Genomic DNA, 22948 nt, shown 5'->3' with positions numbered 1-22948 from the left:
GTGAGACCATGAAGATCGAGTTCGCACCTCTCAATATTCCGCTGGAGAGGCGCCTGCAAACCGCTGCTGTGCTGCAGTGGGTCCTATCCTTCCTCCTACTGGGTAAGAGCCCTGCCTGTGCTGCCCTCTCCCCCCAGACACAGTCCCCACGTTACCCCAGCTCACAGACAGGTTCCCGGGTCAGCCAGATTAGAGAAGGCATTCACCTACTCCGTGCTTTGGATCCTTTCTCACTCCTGTCTAATAACCTTGCCAACTTTATTTCTCTTGTGCTGTTTTATATCTTTTTCCTTCCCTCCCTCCATCCATCCATCTTGGTTGGTTTTTTTTTAATGTAATATTATTAGCTGTGCAGTGTTGGCATATGTATGTATTCCCAGCACTCAGAAAGCAGAGGCAGGCCAATCTCTGCAAGTTTGAGGCCAGCCTGGTCTATGGAGTGAGTTGTAGGATAGCCAGGGCTAAAACAGCAAAGCCCAGTCTGGGAAAAACAAAACAAAACAAAACAAGACTAACGTTATTTAATTGAGCTAGGTGAAATGGATGTTTATACACATCAAGCAATCAATGGTAACTGATAATTAGTAGTTATTGTTTCTTATAAGCCATATATCATGTAACTATTTCCCCAATGGTACACCTGTGAATAACCCCTCACCCACATTGCTGTCAATAACTATAGTAAACCATTGGTCCGCCAAGCTGAACTAGGGTGGGACTTTTTCCTTTGGTCTATGGATGGTACCCTACCTTGGGTGAATAGATGTTTCTTTACTACCACCACCCACACGTATACATAGAAAAAGTCACAGAGCATCATAAATTGTTCTTGTTTTCCTGGGCACTGCCTAGTGACCTGGGGAGATCTCTATCTGCCAGTCTTGATTGACTCTGAAGTCTAGGTGCCTATGGGTCAGAAATCACTCTTCAGGTGCTGTGGCTAAAACTGGATGCCCATCTGCATTGCCCAATTGCACATATCCTCAGCACCAAGACACCTGATAATTACTGCCGTAGTTAGGATTTCTATTGCTGTGAAGAGACACCATGGCCACAACAACACTTACAAAGGCAAACATTTAATGGGGGACCGGCTTAAAGTCCATTATTGTCATGGTGGGAAGCATGGCAGGCAGGCAGACATAGTACTGAGAGGTCTACATCTGGATTGGCAGGCAGCAGAAAAAGTCTGCCACCCTGGCTGTGGCTTAAGCACCTGAGATTCAAAGCCTAGCCTATAGTGACACTATTCCAACAAAGCCACACCTACTCTAGCAATGTCCCACCTTCTATAGTCCCACTCCCTATAGGCCTTTGGGGGCCATTTTTATTCAAGCCACAGCAAAAATTGCCAAGGCAACAACACAAAGAAACCACAAATGGAGGAAAAAAAAAAAAAAAGAGGAGATGCTCAAGTTCTGCCAATACAGTGGCACAAGGATTTTGCAACCACAGCAAAAAACAGGGCTTTATTGCATGGCTGACCATTAAGGACATCAGGAGCTACACACTTAAATCTACTCTTTTGATCAGCTGTTGGTGGAGGAACTTACTAGAAAGGAGGACATAAAGTGGCTTCTTATTTAGGCCAGAAAGACATGCATGCTCCCCTCCTGGAGGAGGGATGTTGGATGTGCGATGTCACTGAAGTTACAAGGTTTAAGTCTGTGTGTAGCAGATATGTAGCAGATTTCACTTCATGGCCCTAGCACTCCTGTGTGCTCTAAATGTTCATCCATTGCTCTTCCCTGATTCTGAGAACCACAGCCTTCTAATCACGTCATCATTTAGCCTTGTCCAAAATGTCACCTACCTGGAACCAGTAGTTTTCTGGGTTCCCTACCTTTCTGCAGTAGTTTCTTTCACTTACTGTGTCTGATTTACCAGTTGAAGTTTTAGCATAGATATTGTTGTAGTACAAGAATTGTCACCCAAACCAGTCAAGTACCAATCTCGTTGAGACAATGATGGTTTATTGAGTGAAAACACACCCCAAGACGTGGCTGATTGCAGTCAAGGTCACAGTAAGGACTCCTCAGGACCCTAACTGTGACTTCAGCCTGATTCTAAGGCAGATTTTTGTAAGAAAAACCATAACCAGGTAACAACCAGGTAATCAGGTGGGAAATAAGGGGAGGGCAGCATTACAGCATTTGACAAGATAAACTCAAGAAGAATCGATTTTGTTCCAAGCACGGCATATCTAGGTGGATAGACAGCATTTTAAGCTGATTGGCTAGATTATAGGTTTGGGGGACTTTCCAGTTCCCCACCGTTCCAGGAGAAAGAAACATAGCGGGGTATGGTGCCTTTTCTTAGGTAGAAATATACCATTAAATAATTAATTAAGTAGAAGATGATCATTAATCAAGCAGAATATTCAACAATATTGATTTGTAAGTAAAAGACTAGTCAAGCTCCCAGCCAGGTAGATCCTAAGAACCTAAACTTAATTTCACTTTATATACAAAATGGAGATCTTGAAAAACAAAATGGCCATGTCCCATGAAAGTCTTCACTTACCAGGAAAGTGGGACAGAGAGGAGGACATCTTATTGGGACTCTAGGTAAGAGAAGGATGGGAGAATGGCAAAATAGAAGGATACAGAGGGTCCTAGAAACCCACAAGAAGAGCATTATAATGGGCAGATCTGGGCCCAGAGGTCCTGCTCAAACTATGGCACCAGCCAAGGACAATACATGCAATAAACTTCAAACCCCTACTCAGATCTAGCCAATGGACAGGACATTCTCCACAGTTGAGTAGAGAGTGGGGTCTGACTTTCACACAAACTCTGGTGCCCCATATTTGACCATGTCCCCTCGGTGGGGAGACCTGGTGGCACGCAGAGGAAGAATAGCAGGCTACCAAGAAGAGACTTGATACCCTATGAGCACGTACACGGGGAGGAAGTCCCCCTCAGTCACAGTCATGGGGGAGGGGAGTAAGGGGGAAATGGGAGAGAGGGAGGAATGGAAGGATACAAGAGATGGGATAACCATTGAGATGCAATATGAACAAATTAATAGCATATTTTTAATGGCTACAATTATGCTATGCTAAAGGCTAAAGCATGTTTCAACAATATGTATATGTTGGTAAAAAGCATTGTATCACTAGCCAGCACTTCCAGTAGCTTCAGACCACCACTATGGGGTATCGCTACAAATTGGGTCATAGAACTGTGGTGTCTCAGGATAGATCCAGTGGGTGTCACCGAGATACCTTGATGTAGCTTGGTTCAGGACTTTTGAAAATGAGATTGAAAAGAGGTAGACAGGAGTTTGGGGTCTGGAGAGCACCTCATTGCAAAAGAGAAGGCTGACTCAGCACTCCTTAAAGTGACCTGCACTAGTAAACACTCATCACCTACGAGGTTTTTAGGGTTTTGTTCTACCCTCTCTCTTATTGATATGGTTTTTTATGATGGGGGGGTTGAGACAGTGTTTTATTGTATAACCTGGCTGTCCTAGGACTCTTGCTCTGTAGACACGGCTTGCCTCAGACTCATAGAGACCCACCTGCCTCTGCCTCCCTAATGCTGGGGCTAAAGGCATGCACCGCCACCACCCAGCTGATATATTTCTTCTTATTGTCCTTTTCAAAACAGGAGTTCACTATGTGGCCTAGGTTAGCCTGTAATTCAATCCTCCTACCTCAGTCTCCAAGTATGCCCTATAATACCTGGCTTCTAAACTTTATTATATTCCTACAGACGGGAAAGAGTGAAGAGGAGAGCATCTTGGTGGATCTGCGGTAGGGAGAATTATGCAGGCAGTGAACAGCTCCTTAAGGGAAACCATCCCTTGGTGAACAAATAGCTAGGAATTAGCTGTTAAGGAGAAATTGAAGAATAGAGGGAAAAAGTAATACTAGCCCAGGCATATGCCATACAAACTGAAGGGTCTTATAACCCAGGAGAACTTTACTTTTCTGTCTCTCTTACTTGCTTATTGTTACCCCTTTGGTGACCCCGGTACTTTATTTAAGATGAAGTTCAGGTTTTTTATTCATTAAAGATTGCATCATGATTTTTCTCATCTTTTAAAATCAATAGAACATGTAAAAATCAACAAAGCAAGAGAACAGTCTAACAAGGAATACAAACAGTTCTGTATAACCTACAATAAAGCATACAGCAAAAATCAATCAATGTCCAAAGAACGGTCAACAAGACCTGATTATCATTTCTCAAATAGCAGTCAGGAAAGTTTAATCACAAATTTCCCAGGGCTAAAGCCATTGTGTTTACATGATTGCCATATAAACAGCTTGAGCTAAATGTTCTCTAATAAAGAAAAACTACTTACTCCTAGTCCCAAACCAATAGGTACGCAATCTAAGCCTAGGCTAACTACCAAGGGATCCTCTAGTATAAAATATCTATAAAGCATGACATTCCAAGACCACTTTCTATTGCTCTCAAAGATTCTAAAGAAACTTTTCTACAGCTAACAGTATCTAGCTAGGTATTGCTATGTCAAGATCCTAACTTTTTTCAAGCAGTTTCTGCTTGGGAGCTCAGTCAGAGTCAAACACTCTCTCATTGTCTCAAGCCTTTGACCAGATGCCTTCTTTCAACATTCTCTGTGGGAAAACTTTTCTCTGTGTGAATTTCATTAGGCTGAGAAATAAAGAGAGAAAAAAACAATTTTAGAAGAAAAGTAGACTTCAAAGTAGTTTTAAGCAAAATTATATCTGGACCATACATGATATTTAATGCAGTAGCGATCAGCCAGAGATCTTTGAAACATTGTCAAGCAAAGCCTCAACAGCTGTCCTGGATGTCTAGAATCATCTGCTGGACATTCATAGGTCTCTGGAGCTTTGTCAAGAAAAGCCTTTACAATTTGTCCTTATGTCTCCAACATCTTCTCCTTTTCTGTTCTTTAATTCAATGGTCTTCAGGTCACCTCTAATGCCAACACTCATGAAGCAAAGGCAGAGCTCTGTGAATTTGAGGTCAGCATGGTCTACCAGGCAAGTTCCATATCTGAAAAACCAAAAATATACCTTAAACATAATGGGTTATTCTAAAGGTATCTTTTTTGTTAACAGTATGCAGACCATCTTTTTTCTCTCCCTACCTGTGTTTTGAAGCAATGTCTTTAAGTACATAAAAAAAATGGAATGATTGTTACAAGATATTTGATCACATTGTGAGCCCCGAGATTGTGAACTGGAAAAATCTTTTTCTAATTGTGTTTTGGCTCAGCCTTTGATCCTAGAGCGTTTTTTTGTTTTTGTTTTTGTTTGTTTGTTTGTTTTGTTTTGTTTTTTTTAACTGCAAGCAAGTACTTGTGGTGAGGCTCAGCAATAGCACATACCTTTAAACCAAGAGCTAAATAAAGTCAACCATAGGTCCAGAGGCAGAGCAAGTAACCACAAAGCAGGGATTAAACATAAGGAAACAGGAGGAAGGGACATTGAGTTGAGGGTATGTGAGACATCATGGAGAAGGAGAAAGAGCTTTTTCTTTCTGCAGTATCAATAGAGTAGAAAAGCCAGCTGGGTAGTTTCTCTGCCTCTCTGAGCTAGCAGGTTTTCACCCTGGTGCCTGGCTCCCACAGCTTCATTGGTAAAATCAAACAATTGGGTTTTTTTATTTATTAAAAACAACAAATGACTCTCCATAAACATCACAAGAACTCATAGCCACTAGAACCTGAAATGCCCCCATTTTGCTTGTGGTGGTTTGAAAGAGAATGACAATCATAGGCTCATTTGTTTAAATGCTATATCCTTGGGAGTGGAACTGTTTGGGAGCAGTAAGAGGTGTGGCCTTGTGGGAGGAAGTGGATCACTGCTGGCAAGTTTTGGGGCTCTAAAAGCAAAGTACTGTTTCCTGTATGCCTTCTCTGCCTCCTGCTTGCAGAAGTGTTCCTGCCTTCATGTCTTTGCTCTAACTCGTGACCTCTCTCTAATCTTCTGAAACAATAAGCTCTAAATTAGACATGGTCTCTTATAAGTTGACTTGATCATGATGTTTTGTCACAGCCATGGAAAAGAAATGAATACAATGCTGTTTCTGCTTCTGACAATAGAGTTCTTGAAAATGGAAGCTGGGATAGCACTTGCCCTCTCCTTGCACTTGTACAGTCAATGTAGGAAGCTAAGATTTCCTACAGCAGTGACTCTTCTACTTGCCATAGCCAGTGGTTATGAAATACAGGGAGCAGATGCCGATGCAACGGTTCCACCCAGCTTTTCCTTCCTCACAGGGGAGATAGGCCTTGGGATCCTAGTGATGCTGATACTATACAACTACTGGTTCCTTTACATCCCATATCTGGCCTGGCTTTTCTATGACTGGGAAACCCCAGAGCGAGGAGGCAGGAGATCTAACTGGGTCCGAAGCTGGACTGTGTGGAAGTACTTTAAGGACTATTTTCCAATTCACGTGAGTAGAACGGTCTCCTGAAGTCCTGAGTTGGGAGGACAGTGGCGTGTGTTTTCATCATGGGTATCTCCACCTTTTTCCATTCCAGACAGAGTGTGTCTAGTCCATTTTGTGCTCTTACAACGAATACTAGAGCATCAGATCTAGTTAAAGAAAATTTTATTCCTCACAGTTAGGAAACCTGAGGGTGGGGGTGGGTGTCCAATACCAAGGTTCTAATGTTCAACAGTTATCACCCTAACTGATGATCTCATGGCAGATAGGGAAGGCTAGAGAGAATGAGAGGGGCCATTGTCCATTTAGAAAGCATCCACCCACACCCGCAGTAAGGGTGTTTGTCTCTAATCCCTCTACCCTCATGATCGAGCCCCCATCATGAGGCCCCACATCCCTACTGCTCTTCCCTGGAGATTAACTTTGCGTCACTGACAAAGTCTGAAAGACAGTGTGTGGAGGGACCCGAACTTAGAGGATAGTTTAGAAATGTCGAAACATCTCTAATCCAGGGAACTAAGATGAATCCTCTTCTCATTGCCCGCTGGCTTAAGAAACAGGGAACCCTTCCACTTGTCATTAATGGTGTCATGTCATTTCCTTATCTCAATGTGAACGTGCCGTAGCTCATCAAAACCCAGGATTTGGATCCAAGTCACAATTACATATTTGGGTTTCACCCTCATGGAATATTCGCGACTGGAGCTTTTGGAAATTTCTGTACAAATTATTCAGATTTCAAGAAGCTATTTCCTGGCTTTACAGTGTATCTCCACATGGTCTCAATCTTGTTAAGGCTTCCATTCTTCCGAGAATACCTGATGACTTCTGGTAAGTGATGCGGCCACAGTGTTCCTACAAGGCTCAGTGACACATCCACTGTGTCCCTGCTGGGCTCGGACTCGCAGCCACTGTCTCTTCAGTGCTCTGGTGTGGTGGCAGCACATACAGCAGCCACTTGATTTTAGATTTCCTGTGCTCTGTGGATTTTCCTCACACACTCACTCCTGGCCCCTCAGTGCATGGACCTTGGGACCATGCTTTCTGTTGTTCTGTCCATCCCAAGTATTGACTATTGTGATAGTAACATAGGGATTTTCCAATAAACACTATCCAGTGGTAGAATAAATCAGTGAGTGCACTTAATATGCTCAAATTTGGGAAAACTGTCATGGAGCTAAGAAATTATAAATCATACTTTGGAGAGGCACATTCTTTTGTAATATCTATACAAAAAAACTAATGAAGCTTAAAATTAAGTACCTGTAATTATTATATCTGTCCTGCTACCAATCAATAAATGGACACAGACACCTGTTCTATTTTATAATAAGCCTTATATTACTTGGGGCTGGGCAGATAAATAGCCCCCTAGACTACCTCCCATTATCTCCCAGCCTCTATCCCATGCCTTCTGCTTTAATCCTTTGTGACTGGGCTATTTCCATTCATAATCCCAAAATATTCGCTTATGTTGTTCATCTGGGCCACTTCTTTCCATGCAGAACTTCATAGTTCTTCTTCCTGGCCTCTGTGGCTCCTTCCTATTCCATGGCAAATCTGTTCCTTTCTCCTCTTCCATCCCTGATCCAGCTCTCATCCCAAGATCCATCTCTCCCTGGCAGCCCTTTGGCCATACCTGCTCACTCTGTCCTGTCCAGGTGTGTAGGCATTTATTCAGCCAGTCAGGGAAAACTTGTGCGACAAGAATTACAAACATCATGTGGGGGCACGTGAGTCTGCCCCTTAAAGACAGCAAGTGGACCTCAGTGGGGAAAATAATTAGCAATCAAATACAAAGCACCAGACCATGCCCCAACACACTTTGAATACTTTTATGTTGGAGAAATCCTCCATTGTGCCTCCCAATAGTGATAGTGACATGAAGTGCTCAGTGTGCTTGCTAGCTCCGCCATCCTAGATTGTGTATAACTGCAAGAGTTGGAGATGTTGTCAGTGGTACAACATTTATCCAGCATGAAGGAGGCTTAACTCTGCCCCCAGATCTACATGGGAAGAAAAGAAGGGGGCAGGGAAGGGAAGAGAAGGGAGAAATAAAGGTAACTCCTCCTCAGTCTGCTCTGCAGATGGAGCTCCAGGACAGCCAGGACTATACAGAGCCTCACTCCATAACCAAGGCTGTCCTTCTGGCACTGAATTCCTGATGGTGCTGCTTCCACCTCTCCAATTCTGAGATTGTGGGTGCTTGCTGCTGTGCCTGTCAAGCATGGAGTGCTCTTTAATTGCTAATTCTGAGAACAGATTCAGCCTGAGGCGCTCTCTAAAGGGGCCTATATCCACATATACAGAGGGCTATGCTCCTGCCTATAGCCTTCATTTCCACTGCAGAGACTCATTTGTTTTCCAGCTTGATTGACTGTTTGACCATGCACTTCCGTAGCTGACAAAGTTTTGTATGCCTGTCACAGATATGTAGTGTGGTTATCATCACCTTTGCAGGTCCTGAGGATAGAGAAAAATGAGTCAGTAGCTTTTCCAAAAAGTATAACTTCAGTATTGCTTAGTACGGAGCTTAGGAGCAGATTTTCAATTAGCTTCCACATTGTCAGGCTTCCCATATAGTCACCTCTGTTGTTATGTATTGCTTGGAAATCATTTACAATTCAAAGCTGGCTGGATCCATGCTGGCTTTGCCAGGTCTGCACCAGTTTGTGGACTCAAAAGCCTAAGTTAGTCTAATGGGTGCTGTAGGGCACCGGAGAGTGCTCTAAGCTCCTCCACTTCCTTGTGATCTATCATTTTACCTCTACTGGACACACTAACACCCCAAGCTACCAAAGAATATAATCCTGTTTATCTTTATTTTGTAGATATTGAGTTAGAGTGTTAAGAAAGGAAAAAAATTAAAGATAAAATTTTAATTTCCAAAAGAGTCACAGAAATTTAAAAAAAAAGGAGTCACAGAAATAGATTTAACTTTTTGCTGAATCAAAGTATAATCACTAATAAATTGGGGTTCTTGAGAGCAGGTGTGGGGGAGACAAGATTCACCCCTCTCCATGGCCATGTCAGACTGTCAGTCTCCGAGTCTTTTTTAATCACAGTCAATGATCACAACCATTGCTGTTTACTGGAGTTGACGCTGAGATTATATCTGTGTGTTATGTGCCATCATTGGTTTGTTTGTTTGTGTATTGGAGCTTCTGAGATTGGATCTCTTGGTAGCCATGGCTGCCCTGACACTACATAGATCAGGCTGGCCTCAAACTTACATAGATCCACCTGCCTACATGTGTACCAGAACACTGGCCATTATTGGTTCATAATATTGTAAAATAGCTCCTTTTGCTGCAGCCTTCACGTCTTCAGTGCTAAATAAGAAAACCTAAATGTTTGGCCAATGATGACTTAACTGACTTAACTGTATATGAGGCCTCAGCAGCACTTCCCAGTTCTGGCTTCTGAGGAAATTTTGTGGTCCAAGACTTCTTCCTCTGATCCACCCCCAACACAGGAAATTTCTGTGGCTACAGATTCTCTTAAACCCTATCTACAACTCATTCCTCTTGGCCCATTTTGGACAGTCTGCAGCCACCAAGTGTCAGCCAGAACAGTATGTGTTTTGAGGCTTATGTACTATCTGCCTGCCTACTATGCTGGAGCAGGTAGCAGGGTTCTAGTCACAGCAGCCTCTTGCATCCTGCAGAGGATTTTAGATTTTGCTCTGTGGGTAAAGCCACAGGGAACTTGTGAGGGGCCCTGAACAAAAGTGCTATCTGTTCATTCACTAACTGATAGAAAGCTCATTCACACAGCAGCACAGAGATAGGCTAGATGGGTGGTGTGAACACTAGGACGATGGGGCAAGCCTATGGCAGTGATCAGGGAGACGCGATGAGGCCTGGCCTGGCACAGAGCTCTGATGGCAGGAATCTAGGAGAGAGCAATGTCTGATAGAGTAACAAGATTTCAGGATGGATTCCTCTTCTTCAGGTAGGCAGCAGCTGTGTGAGATGAGTCACCAGTCAGCTGGTGGCCAGCAGAAGGGAACTGGCACAGCAGAATGATATTTCTAACTGGATGACTGGATGGGCGGTGGGATCGTTCATCATGATCATTAATGTTGGAACAAGATCTGCTCTGAGGAATCATTTGATGCACTGGATTTGGAGATTTCCATTTGGCCATTGGTGACATTGCCCAGCAAGCCAAGGAATATATTCCAGGAGATGAGTTTGATAGAACTCAGCACACACAAATGGTAGTTGAGTTCATGGGCATAGATGAGATTAGAGGACAATAGAAATAGTGAAGGGACTCTGCAAAGTATCAGGGCAAGCTAGACGTAGGAAGGCATGAGGGTTGGCCAGAAGAGAGCTAGAAGGATCATGTGTCAAGATCCAGGGGGCTGTCTCTGCCAAAGAAGCAATGTCTTATTTCCCACTCAGGTTACTCAGAACTAAACGACATGTCTTAAACTCAGGGAAAGTTCAAAGCCATCCACGAATGGTCAGGTTCTCTCATCCATCAGTGTCTGCCTTTTCTTTCAAGGGGGTAGACCATTCAAAGCCACATGTGACCTGTAATCCCCAGTATGTTTGAGGCTGAGCTAGAATGCTTACCATGAGTTTGCTGCAAGCTTAGCCTAGTGAGCTGAGGGCCAGCAAGCCTACATAGAGTGACTCTGTAGAGAAAAAGAGAGGAGAGAGAAACATTCAGAGTCTCAGATCTCTAATAGTAGGAATCATAATAAAACCATCACTGCTGCTGTAGAACATTATTTTAAAAAATAATTCTTCCGTTTGACTCACAAAGGGCTACTTTCAGTCTCTCAGAAGAGCTTGTCTTATGTGTTGAGCAAGGATGGAGGTGGTAATATTTCAGTCATTGTCCTTGGGGGCAGAAAGGAGGTACTGGATGCCCACCCAGGAAATTGTACCCTGTATATCCACAAGCACAGAGGATTTATTAAGCTTGCCTTGGCCCATGGGTAAGTGGACTTTTTTTTTCAGTTTGTTGGAGATGGGGGGTCTTGATATGTAGTCAGGCTGGCCTCAAATTTATGGTAACCCTACTAGTGAGCCTGCCATGCCCTGGGACTACAGGTGTGAGCCACCCTGCCTTGTCTGATTAAGTGGCTATTTGTTTAGGATGAGTGTATTTTAAAAGGACAAGACATTATGTGAACACAAAGAATGATATTAACTTTTCTAGTCCTTAAAGAACATTATCCAAGTCAATGGGAATGGAGTATGAGCTTTCAACGAAGGCAGTTTGATGTCTCAGCATACAGTAATTTAAAAAACAAAAAACAAAACAAAACAAAAGGCAGACACAAATTGTTACATATGCAACAAAGTGGACAGAAGCAAGCAGTCAGGGTGGGGTGGGGTGGATGTCTTACCTAAACCTGACTCTCTATAGAATATAAACCTGGCTATGGCTAGATTGCTAAACCACTTCCTAAGGGTTTCAAGTACAGCTTGAAGTGTTTTGAAGTCCATGAAGCAGCTTCAGGGTTTCATATGTAGTATAGGCGATAGCACTGGAAGGGCTGTGTTTGCTACTTTTCCCCATGGCTACAAATGCCTGAGTAAACCAGTTTGAGGGAGGCAGGTTTATGTGGGCTCCCTGTTTCAGGGGATACAGCTCATCTTGGTAGGGAAGGCATTTGGGGAGCTGGAAACACTGGTTATGTTGTACCCACTGTCTCCAGGCAGAGAGTGATGAGTGATGGGACTCAGCTCATCTTCATCTTCCCTCCTCTTTATTAAATCTAAGACCCCTGCCCATGGAGAATGAGGACCTATACTCAGAGATCATCTTCCACTCCTCATTCAAAACTTCTCTCAAAACACGTTCATGGACACCCAGAGGTGTGTCTCCTAGGAGCTTCCAGCCCCAGTGGAGTTGACAATGAAGATGCACTGTCACTGCAGCATTCAGAGTTTGGGAGTTTTTCTTCAAAAATCTGGATGAAAATACATTATTCTTATATCCTCAACTATTAGACTGTGCAATTATGAGGACTGGAGTTTGGATGCCAGCACCCAGACAGCAGGCCTGGCACCCTGCAAACACACATAGCACCAGATGTAAGAGAGGGAAACTTTCTCTTAGCCTCTATGCATACACGTGTGTTTACGTGTGTGTGTGTGTGTGTGTGTGTGTGTGTGTGTATGTGTGTGTGTGTGTAAGAGAGAGAGACACACACACACACACACAGAGAGAGAGAGAGAGAGAGAGAGAGAGAGAGAGAGAGAGAGAGGGAGAAACTTCAGATACATCTGTGCATGTACTTACAAAAACAACCAAACATTTTTTCATTTATTTGTAAACTGTGTCCTTCCTCTTTGTTATTCGCAGTGCCTATTTGGTCCCAGTGTTTTCTTTTGGTGAAAATGATCTATACAAACAGATTAACAACCCTAAAGGTTCATGGCTTCGAACTGTGCAAGACATAGTGCTGAATTTAACAGGCTTCACCACACCATTAATGTATGGCAGAGGGATTTTACAGTACAACTTGGGCCTAATGCCATATCGGAAACCGATCTACACTGTTGGTATGTACCTGAAATACATAAAATGATCTTACTCCATTTACTATTAATGACAAGATACTAACATTCAAAAGACGTAGCCTTGAGTTTGGACTTCATAATGTCTTAGACCACTGGTTCTCAACCTTCCTGATGCTGTGACCCTTCAATGTAGTTCCTCATGTTGTTGTGACCCCCAACCATAAATTATTTTAGTTGCCTCTTCATAACTGTAATTTTGTTACTAGTGTAAGTTGTAATGCAAATATCTGTGTTTTCTGATGGCCTTAGGCAACCCCAGCGAAAGGGTCATTCAACCCCTAATGGAGGTTGAGAACCATTGTCTTAGACTTTAGCTGAGCTTCAACCACAGTACTCACACCTAATGAACGATGTCTGTTCACCTTGGAGTGGCATTTGATTACCCTGCAACCCAACACTGTTAAACCAGAATCTCCTGTAGGACAGGAAGTCTCCAGTGCTCCTTCCTGGGCCTGTTTCTCTGCACTTGCCTGTAGCAGAGCAGTTGACTGACAGACAAACAGCCTCAGAGTTAAACACTTGATAATACATATACACACATACATATGTCTTCACAGCCACACCCACACCCCCAGCATCAGCTTCTTACGAAACGCCTCCTTTGTGCGAGTAATCATGCTTATGTGTGCTCAGGTGCAAATGCTTTTAGTTATAAAAGGTGTGTGTTTGAATCTCTAGATATGGGGAGAAGTAGAAAAGGAAAGGGGCCTGAGGTTTTGCCTGCTTGGGATACGGAGGCAGGGGGAACCTGGGGTCAATGGCAGCCTGAGCAACACACAAGGCTCTGTCTCAAAAAGTAAACAAGAAACAAGTAGCAGGAATGAAATAATTCCCTTCTGAGGCTTGGAAGAGACTAGGAAGTTGAAAATGAGACAGTGCAGACACCACTGCTTTGACTTTATATAAAATAGAAATACTATCTTTACCACAATAGCCTGACAACTAAGGTCTGAATATAGTGACTTTTTAAAGATCTGTTTCAGTAGCATTTCCTTCAATCCTTTTTCTCCTCTTCCTCCCCTCCTCCCCTTTCTCTTTCATAACAGAGTCTCCTGTAGCCCAGGCTAGCCTGGATGTCACTTTGTAGCCAGGGCATCTTGATCTTCAAATCCTTCTACTCCCACTGGAACCCCTAATGCTAGGATTCCACAGGTGCCAGGTGCACATGGACACACAGCGCTTTCTGCCATCAGTTTACACGAGCTTTGCAGTTCAAATGTAGTCACAGGAAGCTATTTTTAGCTGCCATACTTAACTCAGATGGGGTGTAGCAGCCTGTTGGTTAGTTATTACAGGGAGCACTGAGGTACATTTCTGGGTACAATTGCACTTCCAGGAACAACTGGGGCATTTCTTTGGCATCATATTATCTCATCATTTCCGTTCAGCTATGGGAGAGAAGTATAACATAAATTACAAGTTATGATTCAAGGAAACAGTTTAATTGCATGTCGTGCATATGGTCACAAAAATTTGTAAGTACTGAAAATAAAGGGCATTCTGTTGAGTTAAAGGATTTTAATTATTACCTCATTGCATTAAGCTTTTGTGTGTTTTTGTTTGTCTGTTTTGTAAGCACGGTGGCTTGGTGTGTGATTCTGTTAAATTCTGCCTATCCTGACAAAGCCAGGGACAAATGAAGTCCCTAAATGTGAGCCAGCTGTCAAGTTGTATTGTCATCCATAGGGTGCATTGTGCCTCTTTAGAAAACTCAGAGTGAGGGGACAGTCCACTAGCTCACCCCTCTGCTGACTTCCAGTGTCCTTAGTCAGTAGTGTCCCCAGCAGCCTGTTATTATCAAAAGGATTTAATGAAGATAATAATATGGATTTCTTTTTTTAATATTTTTTGAGATTCATTTATTTATAACTTATACAATGCTCTGCCTTCATGTGTGCATACCCACTGGAAGAGGGCCCCAAGTGTCATTATAAAGAGTTATGAAGCATCATGTTGTTGCTGGGAATTGAATTCAGGAACTATGGAACAATAGACAGCGCTCTTAACCTCTGAGCCAGCACAATAGTATGGATTTCATAGACACCGAGCTATTAATGGTTATTTTTATCAAACTGTTTGTATCTCTTAGTTTCTCTCTCAACCCAGCCATCACACAAATAACTGAGACACTTTTATATTTCTTTATAAATCTTACAGCACAATATTTAGCAGGTTTAGTCTGTTCTTGACCCTCTTTGCTATCCTGACTCCAGCTTTGCCCAAATCCTTAAGTTATTTGCTTTTTCATTCTTTCTTTGCTCCAGCTGAATCTCCTGCATCTCTCCTACCCCTGTGCTGTGGCTGACTCCCCCACTTCCTCCTCTAGCTCCTCCTCCCCTGGCTGGCAGGAAGTCCAGTTGTATTCTGTCCCCTGCTCAGTGATTGGCTATCAACTTCTTTATCTGCATACAAGAGGACAATTGGGGAGCAGCGTTTATACAACATTGATACAGGACCTTCTCAGAATAGGCTTGTTATCAGATACCAGGGGTGGGATACAGAAATCAGCATTTGAATTATACAATAACATTATGTCTATACCCAGCTGTCATACTTAGGACAACAGAGGGGGAGGCAAGATCCAAAAGCCAAACCAGTGTGAACCAGACCAAGCATAGACCTCTAATCCCAATTACTAGGCAGCTGAGACAAGAGGGTCACAAGTTTAAAGCTGACCAGGGCTGTGGATCAAGTTCAAGGCCAGCCTGGACAAAAGCTACATAGTTAGGCTCTAGTTAGCTTAATGTAGGAGTACTTGCCAAACATGCAAGAGACAAATTCTGTTCCCAGTATTGTAGGAAGGAAGGCAAAGAAAGAGGGAAAGAAAGCAGGAAGAAGGAAATAAGGAGGGAGAGAGGGAGGAGGAATTGGTTCTTGGTGTGTGTGTCATCAAGGCTTGTGGCTAACATAGCCCCAGATGTACAGATTAATAATGTCATTAAGAATCCTCATCATATATCAGGCAGTGAGCTGAGGGAAGTGGTGAGGTTTAAGGTCTGACTCTGAGTGACTAGAAGAGTTTTCTTTTTTCCCAGCCTTAGATTTTCCAATTCTAAGAAAGAAGGTAGGAGTAGCTGTCACATCTTCCCTTGTGCTTTTGCATGGCTCACGATATGCAAAGCTGTATGTCCCAGTGCTGAGAGCATGCTGCAGATGTACAGAACACAAAACTCCCTGACCAGCTTGCTGAGAGTGCTGAGTGTATTAAGCTTTCCTTGAGCAGGGATTCTTGGCAAAATGTTAACCCAAGTCAACTTGTGAGGAAATAGACAAATGTCTCATTAAAAGCAAACCAGCAAGCAAATAAAGAAAACAAAAACCTCTCAGTTTCTGGAAAGACAGAGAGGAGGAGGCACTCAGAGACTCACAGCTGTCATCAGTTGGGTAAGCCAATGCCAGCATGGCTAAGGAAGCCCTTGACAGAGTTCAGTGTGGATCTTGTACAAAATGTCCCAGGATGGTACGGCTCTGTGGGTGTGAGTGTGGTGATGTGTCAGACACTTTGCCTCCTTCTTAGAAAATGAAATAGTTAGGGTCGAGTCACATGGCTGAACTGGTGCTCTCCATGCCCTACTTCCAGATGTTTTTAGAGATACATAGTGGGGCTGGAAAGATGGCTCAGAGGTTAAGAGCACTGGCTGCTCTTCCTAAGGTCCTGAGTTCAATTGCCAGCAACCACATGGTGGCTCACAACATGGTGGCATCACAACATGATGTGGTCGGGTGCCCTCTTCTGGCCTGTAGGGGTACGTGCAGGCCGAGCACCGTATACATAATAATAAATAAATATAAATAAATAAATCCTTAAGAGAAAGAGAGAGAGAAGAGAGAAGAGAGAAATAAGTGGCATTGCCTGGCATGGTGGCACATGTCTTGCGTGCCATAATTTAGGAGGCAGAAACAGGAAGACTATGTCAGGTTAAATGCTAGCCAGGGCTGCATACTAGATCCTGTCTCAAAACCAAACAGGCAAATGAACAGACTAAACTCTAATAAGGAGCTAGGCAGGTAGCTTGGTGGGTAGAATGCTTGTCCAGCCAGCACAAAGCCAAGATTCAATCCCCCAACTGTCACCTCACATAAAACAGGTAGGGTGGAGGAATACCTGTAACCAAGTACCTGACAGTTAGAAGCAAGAGGAGCCAGGTTTCATGGCCATTCCTTGCTACATAATGAGTTCAAGGCCAGCCCCGGTTACCTGAGACCTTGTGTCAAAAAACTCTTTTAAAGATAATAATCCCTATATGTTGATGTCCATATGTGTGCATGTGCATGCAAAGCACATAGGAATGGTTGAATGTGGCTGAGGGGATACAAAGCTTGGACTCTCTCTAAGTAAAAAAGGTAAGGAAATGTGTCTTATTTTAATGAAACTGATTCCAACCCACATAAGAGCAAAAAAAGTCCACTGTGTTTTAAATCGACATCACATACTTGAGGGGAAAGCACAGGCTAAGGGACTTCTGAAATAGGAGGCCAGGAAGCAAACACAAATGAAGTTTTCTTATCGGACAGGAGGTGTTAAAGGAAAGAATAAAATCATGAGGAGTCACAGAAGTGCTCAGGAGTTGTGTTTACATACTGGCTTGACCAAAGACAGGCAGTGGAGGAAAAGAAGCTAAAATGTAGGCAGAGACTATAGACAGGGAGAGGTTATTGTAACACAGTCTGCAAGGATTTCTCTTGGCTACTTCCCCTGTCTGCTGAAAAGAATGTTTCTTTCTCCCTGGTATAAGGAGGCACCGTTTACATGGGAGTTTTAGTTCCTTCTCTTAGGAGGAATAGAGAAGTCGATAGTGCCCTTCTCCATATCGCAGAAGCACCATCTGCAGTGTTTTAGGTGCCTTTAGCTCAAAATAATCCTGTGCCACCATGGCACCCTGCACTGCATAGTACAACACTTTAGTGCTTAGTAAGCCATGCTCACTGCTCCTTGAAGGTTCATGTCTGCACGGCCATGCACCGGAGTCATGCATGCATGCATGCACACACAACTGCCATCCTTTGAACTTCTGTCTGACTGGATCTGGACTCAGGGTCCCTCCAGCTCCCAAGTATCTCCACAGTCCCACCTGGCCACAAATGCTCACCTCTTCTTTCTCCAATGGTACAGTTTAAGAAGGGAGTGTGCTATGTGACCCTAGGAGAGTCTTGGGTGGTGTAGTGGTACAAGTTTGCAATCCTGGTGCTTGACAGGTTGAGAGAGTTTGAGGCCAGCCTGGGCTACTTAAGTGAGTTCAAGATCAGTTTGACTACACAGAAAAACTGTGTCTAAAAGCAAAAACAAAACAAAAAATGGAGAGTTATAAGGTCTATGGACTCTTCCTGCACACAAGCAGAATAAAGATGCTTTTATTTGAAAGATAAATGCTCTTCTTGCCTGAGGGGAGAAAATGAGCATCCAGCCCTTGGGCTGCTGTCCTCCCTGGTCACAAAACTCCTTGTCCTCTCTCCGAGGTGCACACAGCACAGTAGTAGAATGGTTTTAAATCAAGATAGGGATCCTTGGAGTCCTTGGCACACTGCTGTGCTTTTCCAGTTCTCTAATCCTGGTAAATTTAGCACAGCACATGGGGATAAACAAGCCTGCTGTGCAAGGCCACAGGGAGCAGCAACATTCCAACAGGGGCTCAGATTGAAGCTGCAGCATTGAAGCACATCAGCCACGACGTAATGAAAACTACAACACACCAGGTAGGGTTTTTTTCCTCTCCATTTTTCTGAGACAAGGTTTCGCTCTTTAGCCCAGGCTAGCTTTGATATTACCCTGCCTTATCTGTGAAGGAGAGGCTGTTGTGGTAACCTGCCTAGGCTGTTCAGCATTTGATTTAGTGACACCATGATAGACACCCATAAGTATTAATGTTTCCAATAAAGGCTCAGTTCAAGTTCAACAAACAGGAGGTGAAAGGAACCCACACAGACTTGTCCCCAGTGTTCCCAGTGAAAGGCAAGTGGGCTGTGGGCATCTAACAAGGGGGGAATCTTGTGATTAATTCACAAGACAAGGGCATATTGGGGCTCCTGGAAGAACCACTGAAATGAAATGAAACTTTATAAAAAGGGAATATGATTGAGCTTAGCCATGGTGTCACTCATTGCTTGGAAAGAAGATGCCCTAGGGGAGAGGTCACAATTCCTGTAACATTAAGCTGGGAGCAGCGCAGTGACTTTCACCTTAGATAGCATTGCCTCTCGTCAGTCCCTATTGCATCCTGCACCGTCATGTTGCCCACCCTCACTGAAGTAGTCTCACTGGAAACTACAACTTTTTCTGTGACACTACAAGTTCACTGGTCCATTGGGTAGAGTTTCTCAGTTTCCTTCCTCAAATTTCCGAACTGAGAGGCAGCTTTGAGAACGTCAAGTTATACTCTCTCATCCCACACCCAGGAAAAATTAGGGTGGAGAGAGAGCTAAGATCCATCCAGTCTGCTTACTATGGAGCCGGAGTTGGCCTGGAACTCCTGGTCCTCCTGCCTAAGCCTCCTGAGTGCTGCAACTACGCGCACACAGCAGCACACCTGGTTTATATCCTCCAGTTGTTTCGCTGTGTGTCTGAGCACTTAATGTCTGCTGTGCATGCATTTGACCTCCAAAAGGTCAAGGAACCCTGTCCATGAGGGTGTGCAGGCTCCATCTGGTGAACCCCTGAGCAATTCAGGCTCTGGGAGTGATGCTCCTTTCTCTATGACCCTCAGCTTCCTTGTTGGTGCTCTTTATCACTTGCTGCCACTCTACTCCTTCACAGTTGCTCAGTTTTTCTTACATATTCACCTCTGTTACTGGCGCGAGCTCATCCTTGCATGGAGCTTGGCAGAAGACAAAGCAGGCCCCTGCCTTTGTGAACTCCAGCTTCCTCTTACAGCCATGCCCATGGGCCTCATGCCCAAGCTAATGACTTCAGAACAGTTTGCAGCAAGGTTTGAGGTTAACCAACCTGGAGCAGTAGCATCATCAGGCCAGCAGGGGGTGGAATGTACACAGGCCACAGAGACTTGTGGTTTTGAACTCTAAAATTCTGAGATTACTTAGTATATAAACATCTTTTAAAAATATATACAGAAGAAACCAAATTTACTACCAATTGGCATTTTGTGAGTGTATAGGTGAAATAAATGCCTTTTTCCTTGTGGAACATTCATTCATATGATACAAATTAAATCAACCTTTTTCCATCTCTGACTCTGTCTCTGGAGGGAAATGTTCATCTTTCCTAGTTTTTCCTGCACACTAAAAACACTGCTGCACCTAAAAATATTTGTTTCACAGATAGAATCACACTTCGTTTTTCCACTTTTCCAGGACATTTTAGACATCATGTGTGGCACACTATTTGTTATTTCTTCTAAAAATTTAGTCGCCTTGGATTCCAGTGAATAATGTTGCTCAGCTTATGTAACTCTTTTCATAATGAGCTGTGGTCGCTTTCAGTTTTGTGATTATATGACTTTCTCTTGCACAGAGGCTCCACTGTAATGATATGTGACACTTTCTATTGTTTCAAAAGATATTGATAGACATGTATGTCTATCTATATACTGTATATCAAAAGATATATATTACATATTTAAATTCAGAATAGAGTAGCCAGGCATGATGGCACACGCCTTCATTCCCAGCACTTGGAGAGGCAGAGGCAGGAGCATCACTGTGAGTATAAGACCAGCTTGGTCTTGGATTTCAGTCCAAGACAGCCAGGGCTACACAGAGAAACCCTGTCTCAAAAAGACAAACAAACAAACACCCACAGACCTGAGGGATGCCAGGTGGCCTGCGCATTTCACAGTGAATCACACTAAGAACGCTGTGTCCTGGCTGTCAGGTATGCCCATGGGAGATGTGGGTGACGTGGCACACAGGAATGCCTACTCTGCTCACAGCTGCAGTCTGCACAGCAGCGAGTATGACTCAAGAGTCAACCCCCAGGAGAATGACAGCCCAGTGTGTGCTGAGAAGGGAAAGTCTGTATTTGTTGTCAAGTGGGATGGTGTGACTGAGGGAGGCAGCCAGTGAGCTGAGGAAAAGACTGGAGCCAGCAGGCTGGCAGAATGCAGATTGGCAGCCCAGCCCTCAGCTGCCCACTGGAGACACAGGCTGAGTGCGGTGGAGGGGTGGTTGTTCCTCGAAGATGATGTGTGTGCTCTGCCCTTCGCAGTTGGCCGCCCCATCCCTGTTCAGCAGACTCTGCACCCGACCCCAGAGCAGATTGAGGAGCTGCATCAGACCTACTTGGAGGAGCTGAGGACACTATTCGAAGAGCACAAGGGGAAGTACGGTATTCCAGAGCACAAAACCCTGGTGTTTACATGACTGCCTCCTCCACGCACAAAGGAAGACAAGAAAGCATTGTTGAGAGAAATAAATAGTTTAAATAGTTCTCTGTGGGATTCTTTCTTTCTTTCTCTCTTTCTTTTTTTTGACTAAGGATGAAATTGCAACTAAAAGATATTAGTGGTGGAGACCGCTGCTGGGATTTTGTACTTGGTATTTGGTAAATAAAAATACAGTAAATGGAGGTTGTAGCCCAGTGGTAGAATGCTTGCCTGGCATGGATAAAGCCTTAAGTTTGATCCTTAATACTGGAAAATAAAAATACATTAGATGATTACAGGAATGGCTTGAAGATGACTAAGGCTTAAGAATCTTCTTCTGAGTTTAGGGGGACTAGAACATTCTTCAGTTTCCTAAAAGGTTTAGAATTACTCACATGCTCAGAACAAAAGCAAAATACCAACTTCAAAGGGCCTCTGGGCTCTAAGTGATCAGTACTGTGGCTCCAGTGTGTCATCAGTGGCCAGGGCAGCTGTTGGTCAGCACAACTGACCGTTTAGAGACCGATTGACTTGCCATGTAGAGAGCTGAAGAGACGGGGCTCCACTGAGCAGACCAATTGTTCCTGCATAATGTCAGTTTTAGTACTAGGTAATTTAGGTTGTTCAGGTCCCATCAATATATCTGCAGAATTGTTATTCCGATTTTTGAAGCAGGATGAGTCTGCCACTTGGAATCCTACATGGATACGAGCCAGTGTCATTTCTCTTTACCCTCAGAAACATGTGCATTTGGAACGGAAAAGGATGTCTATATGGAAGATGCCATGGTCTGGTTTTAGGACAGTGTATAGGGTGCTGGAGATGTGGTATGCAATGGATGTACTTGTAATTTTCTCCCTGTGGTCGTCTTTTCACCTAAGACAAACTGTGAAAGAAAACACCCTCTCTTCTGAGTACTGTCCAGTTTAAGGTAGGCAGAGTTGAGTCTTCTCTGCTTGTTGGTATCTTGGTGCCAGGGCCAGCTTGGGAGCAACCAGAGGACATAAAATAAGTAATTTCCCAGTGGGTGTAACAAGTAACTTGGCTAAAATGTGAAGGTTTTTCTAAAGCTATTCTGTTGGCTCTGATTCCTTAACGATTCTACTTTATTAGGAATTTATTAAAGGCATGTACCTCCCTTACAACCCGACTACCCTAAGTAGGAGGGAAAGGAGATTAAGGAGAACAAGAATGAAGCCTTCAGGCTGGAGAGATGGCTCAGTGGTTAAGAGCGCCACCTGCTCTTCCAGAGGTCCTGAGTTCAATTCCCAGCAACCACATGGTAGCTCACAACCCTCTATAATGTAATCTGATACCCTCTTCTGCAGATAAAGTACTCATATGCAATAAATAAAATAAATAAATCTTTAAAAAAAAAAGAACCTTAAAAAAAAAAAAGAATGAAGCCTTCTGGTTATCAGTCCCATGGGGCAATTCCCCTGGCGTAACGCTCAGGAGTCTTGCAGATCATCTACCCAACAGAAGAATCTGCACCATCCAAGGACCAAACTTGGAGGTATCACCCAAGAGTGCCATGCTGCCTCCCTGGGCCATCCGGCAGGAACCTCCCATCTCTCTCTCTCAGGTTGCCTCCTCCCATAGATGGTTGTTTTACAATATAATAGCCAGGCCAAATTCCCAGGCCCTTGTCTTTTGTCTTAGGTTGATACTTCTTCTGAGTCTATCTCAGATG

General features: G+C 43.7%; 1 protein-coding gene across 1 annotated transcript; it reads left to right on the top strand.

The window, feature by feature from the left end:
- Positions 1-4: 4 nt before the first annotated feature.
- On the top strand, positions 5-21319 carry LOC311595889 (2-acylglycerol O-acyltransferase 1-like). The gene is made up of 6 exons (XM_084778969.1): positions 5-102; positions 6223-6401; positions 7022-7226; positions 11172-11346; positions 12723-12922; positions 21099-21319. The coding sequence occupies exons 1-6, from the start codon at positions 9-11 to the stop codon at positions 21251-21253; spliced, it is 1008 nt and encodes a 335-aa protein (XP_084635095.1). The 5' UTR covers positions 5-8; the 3' UTR covers positions 21254-21319.
- Positions 21320-22948: the final 1629 nt, after the last annotated feature.

The sequence above is a fragment of the Acomys minous genome (assembly GCF_964271855.1).
Source record: "Acomys minous genome assembly, chromosome: 4".
NCBI lineage: Eukaryota > Metazoa > Chordata > Mammalia > Rodentia > Muridae > Acomys > Acomys minous.
This window is presented reverse-complemented; position numbering and strand designations above follow the sequence as displayed.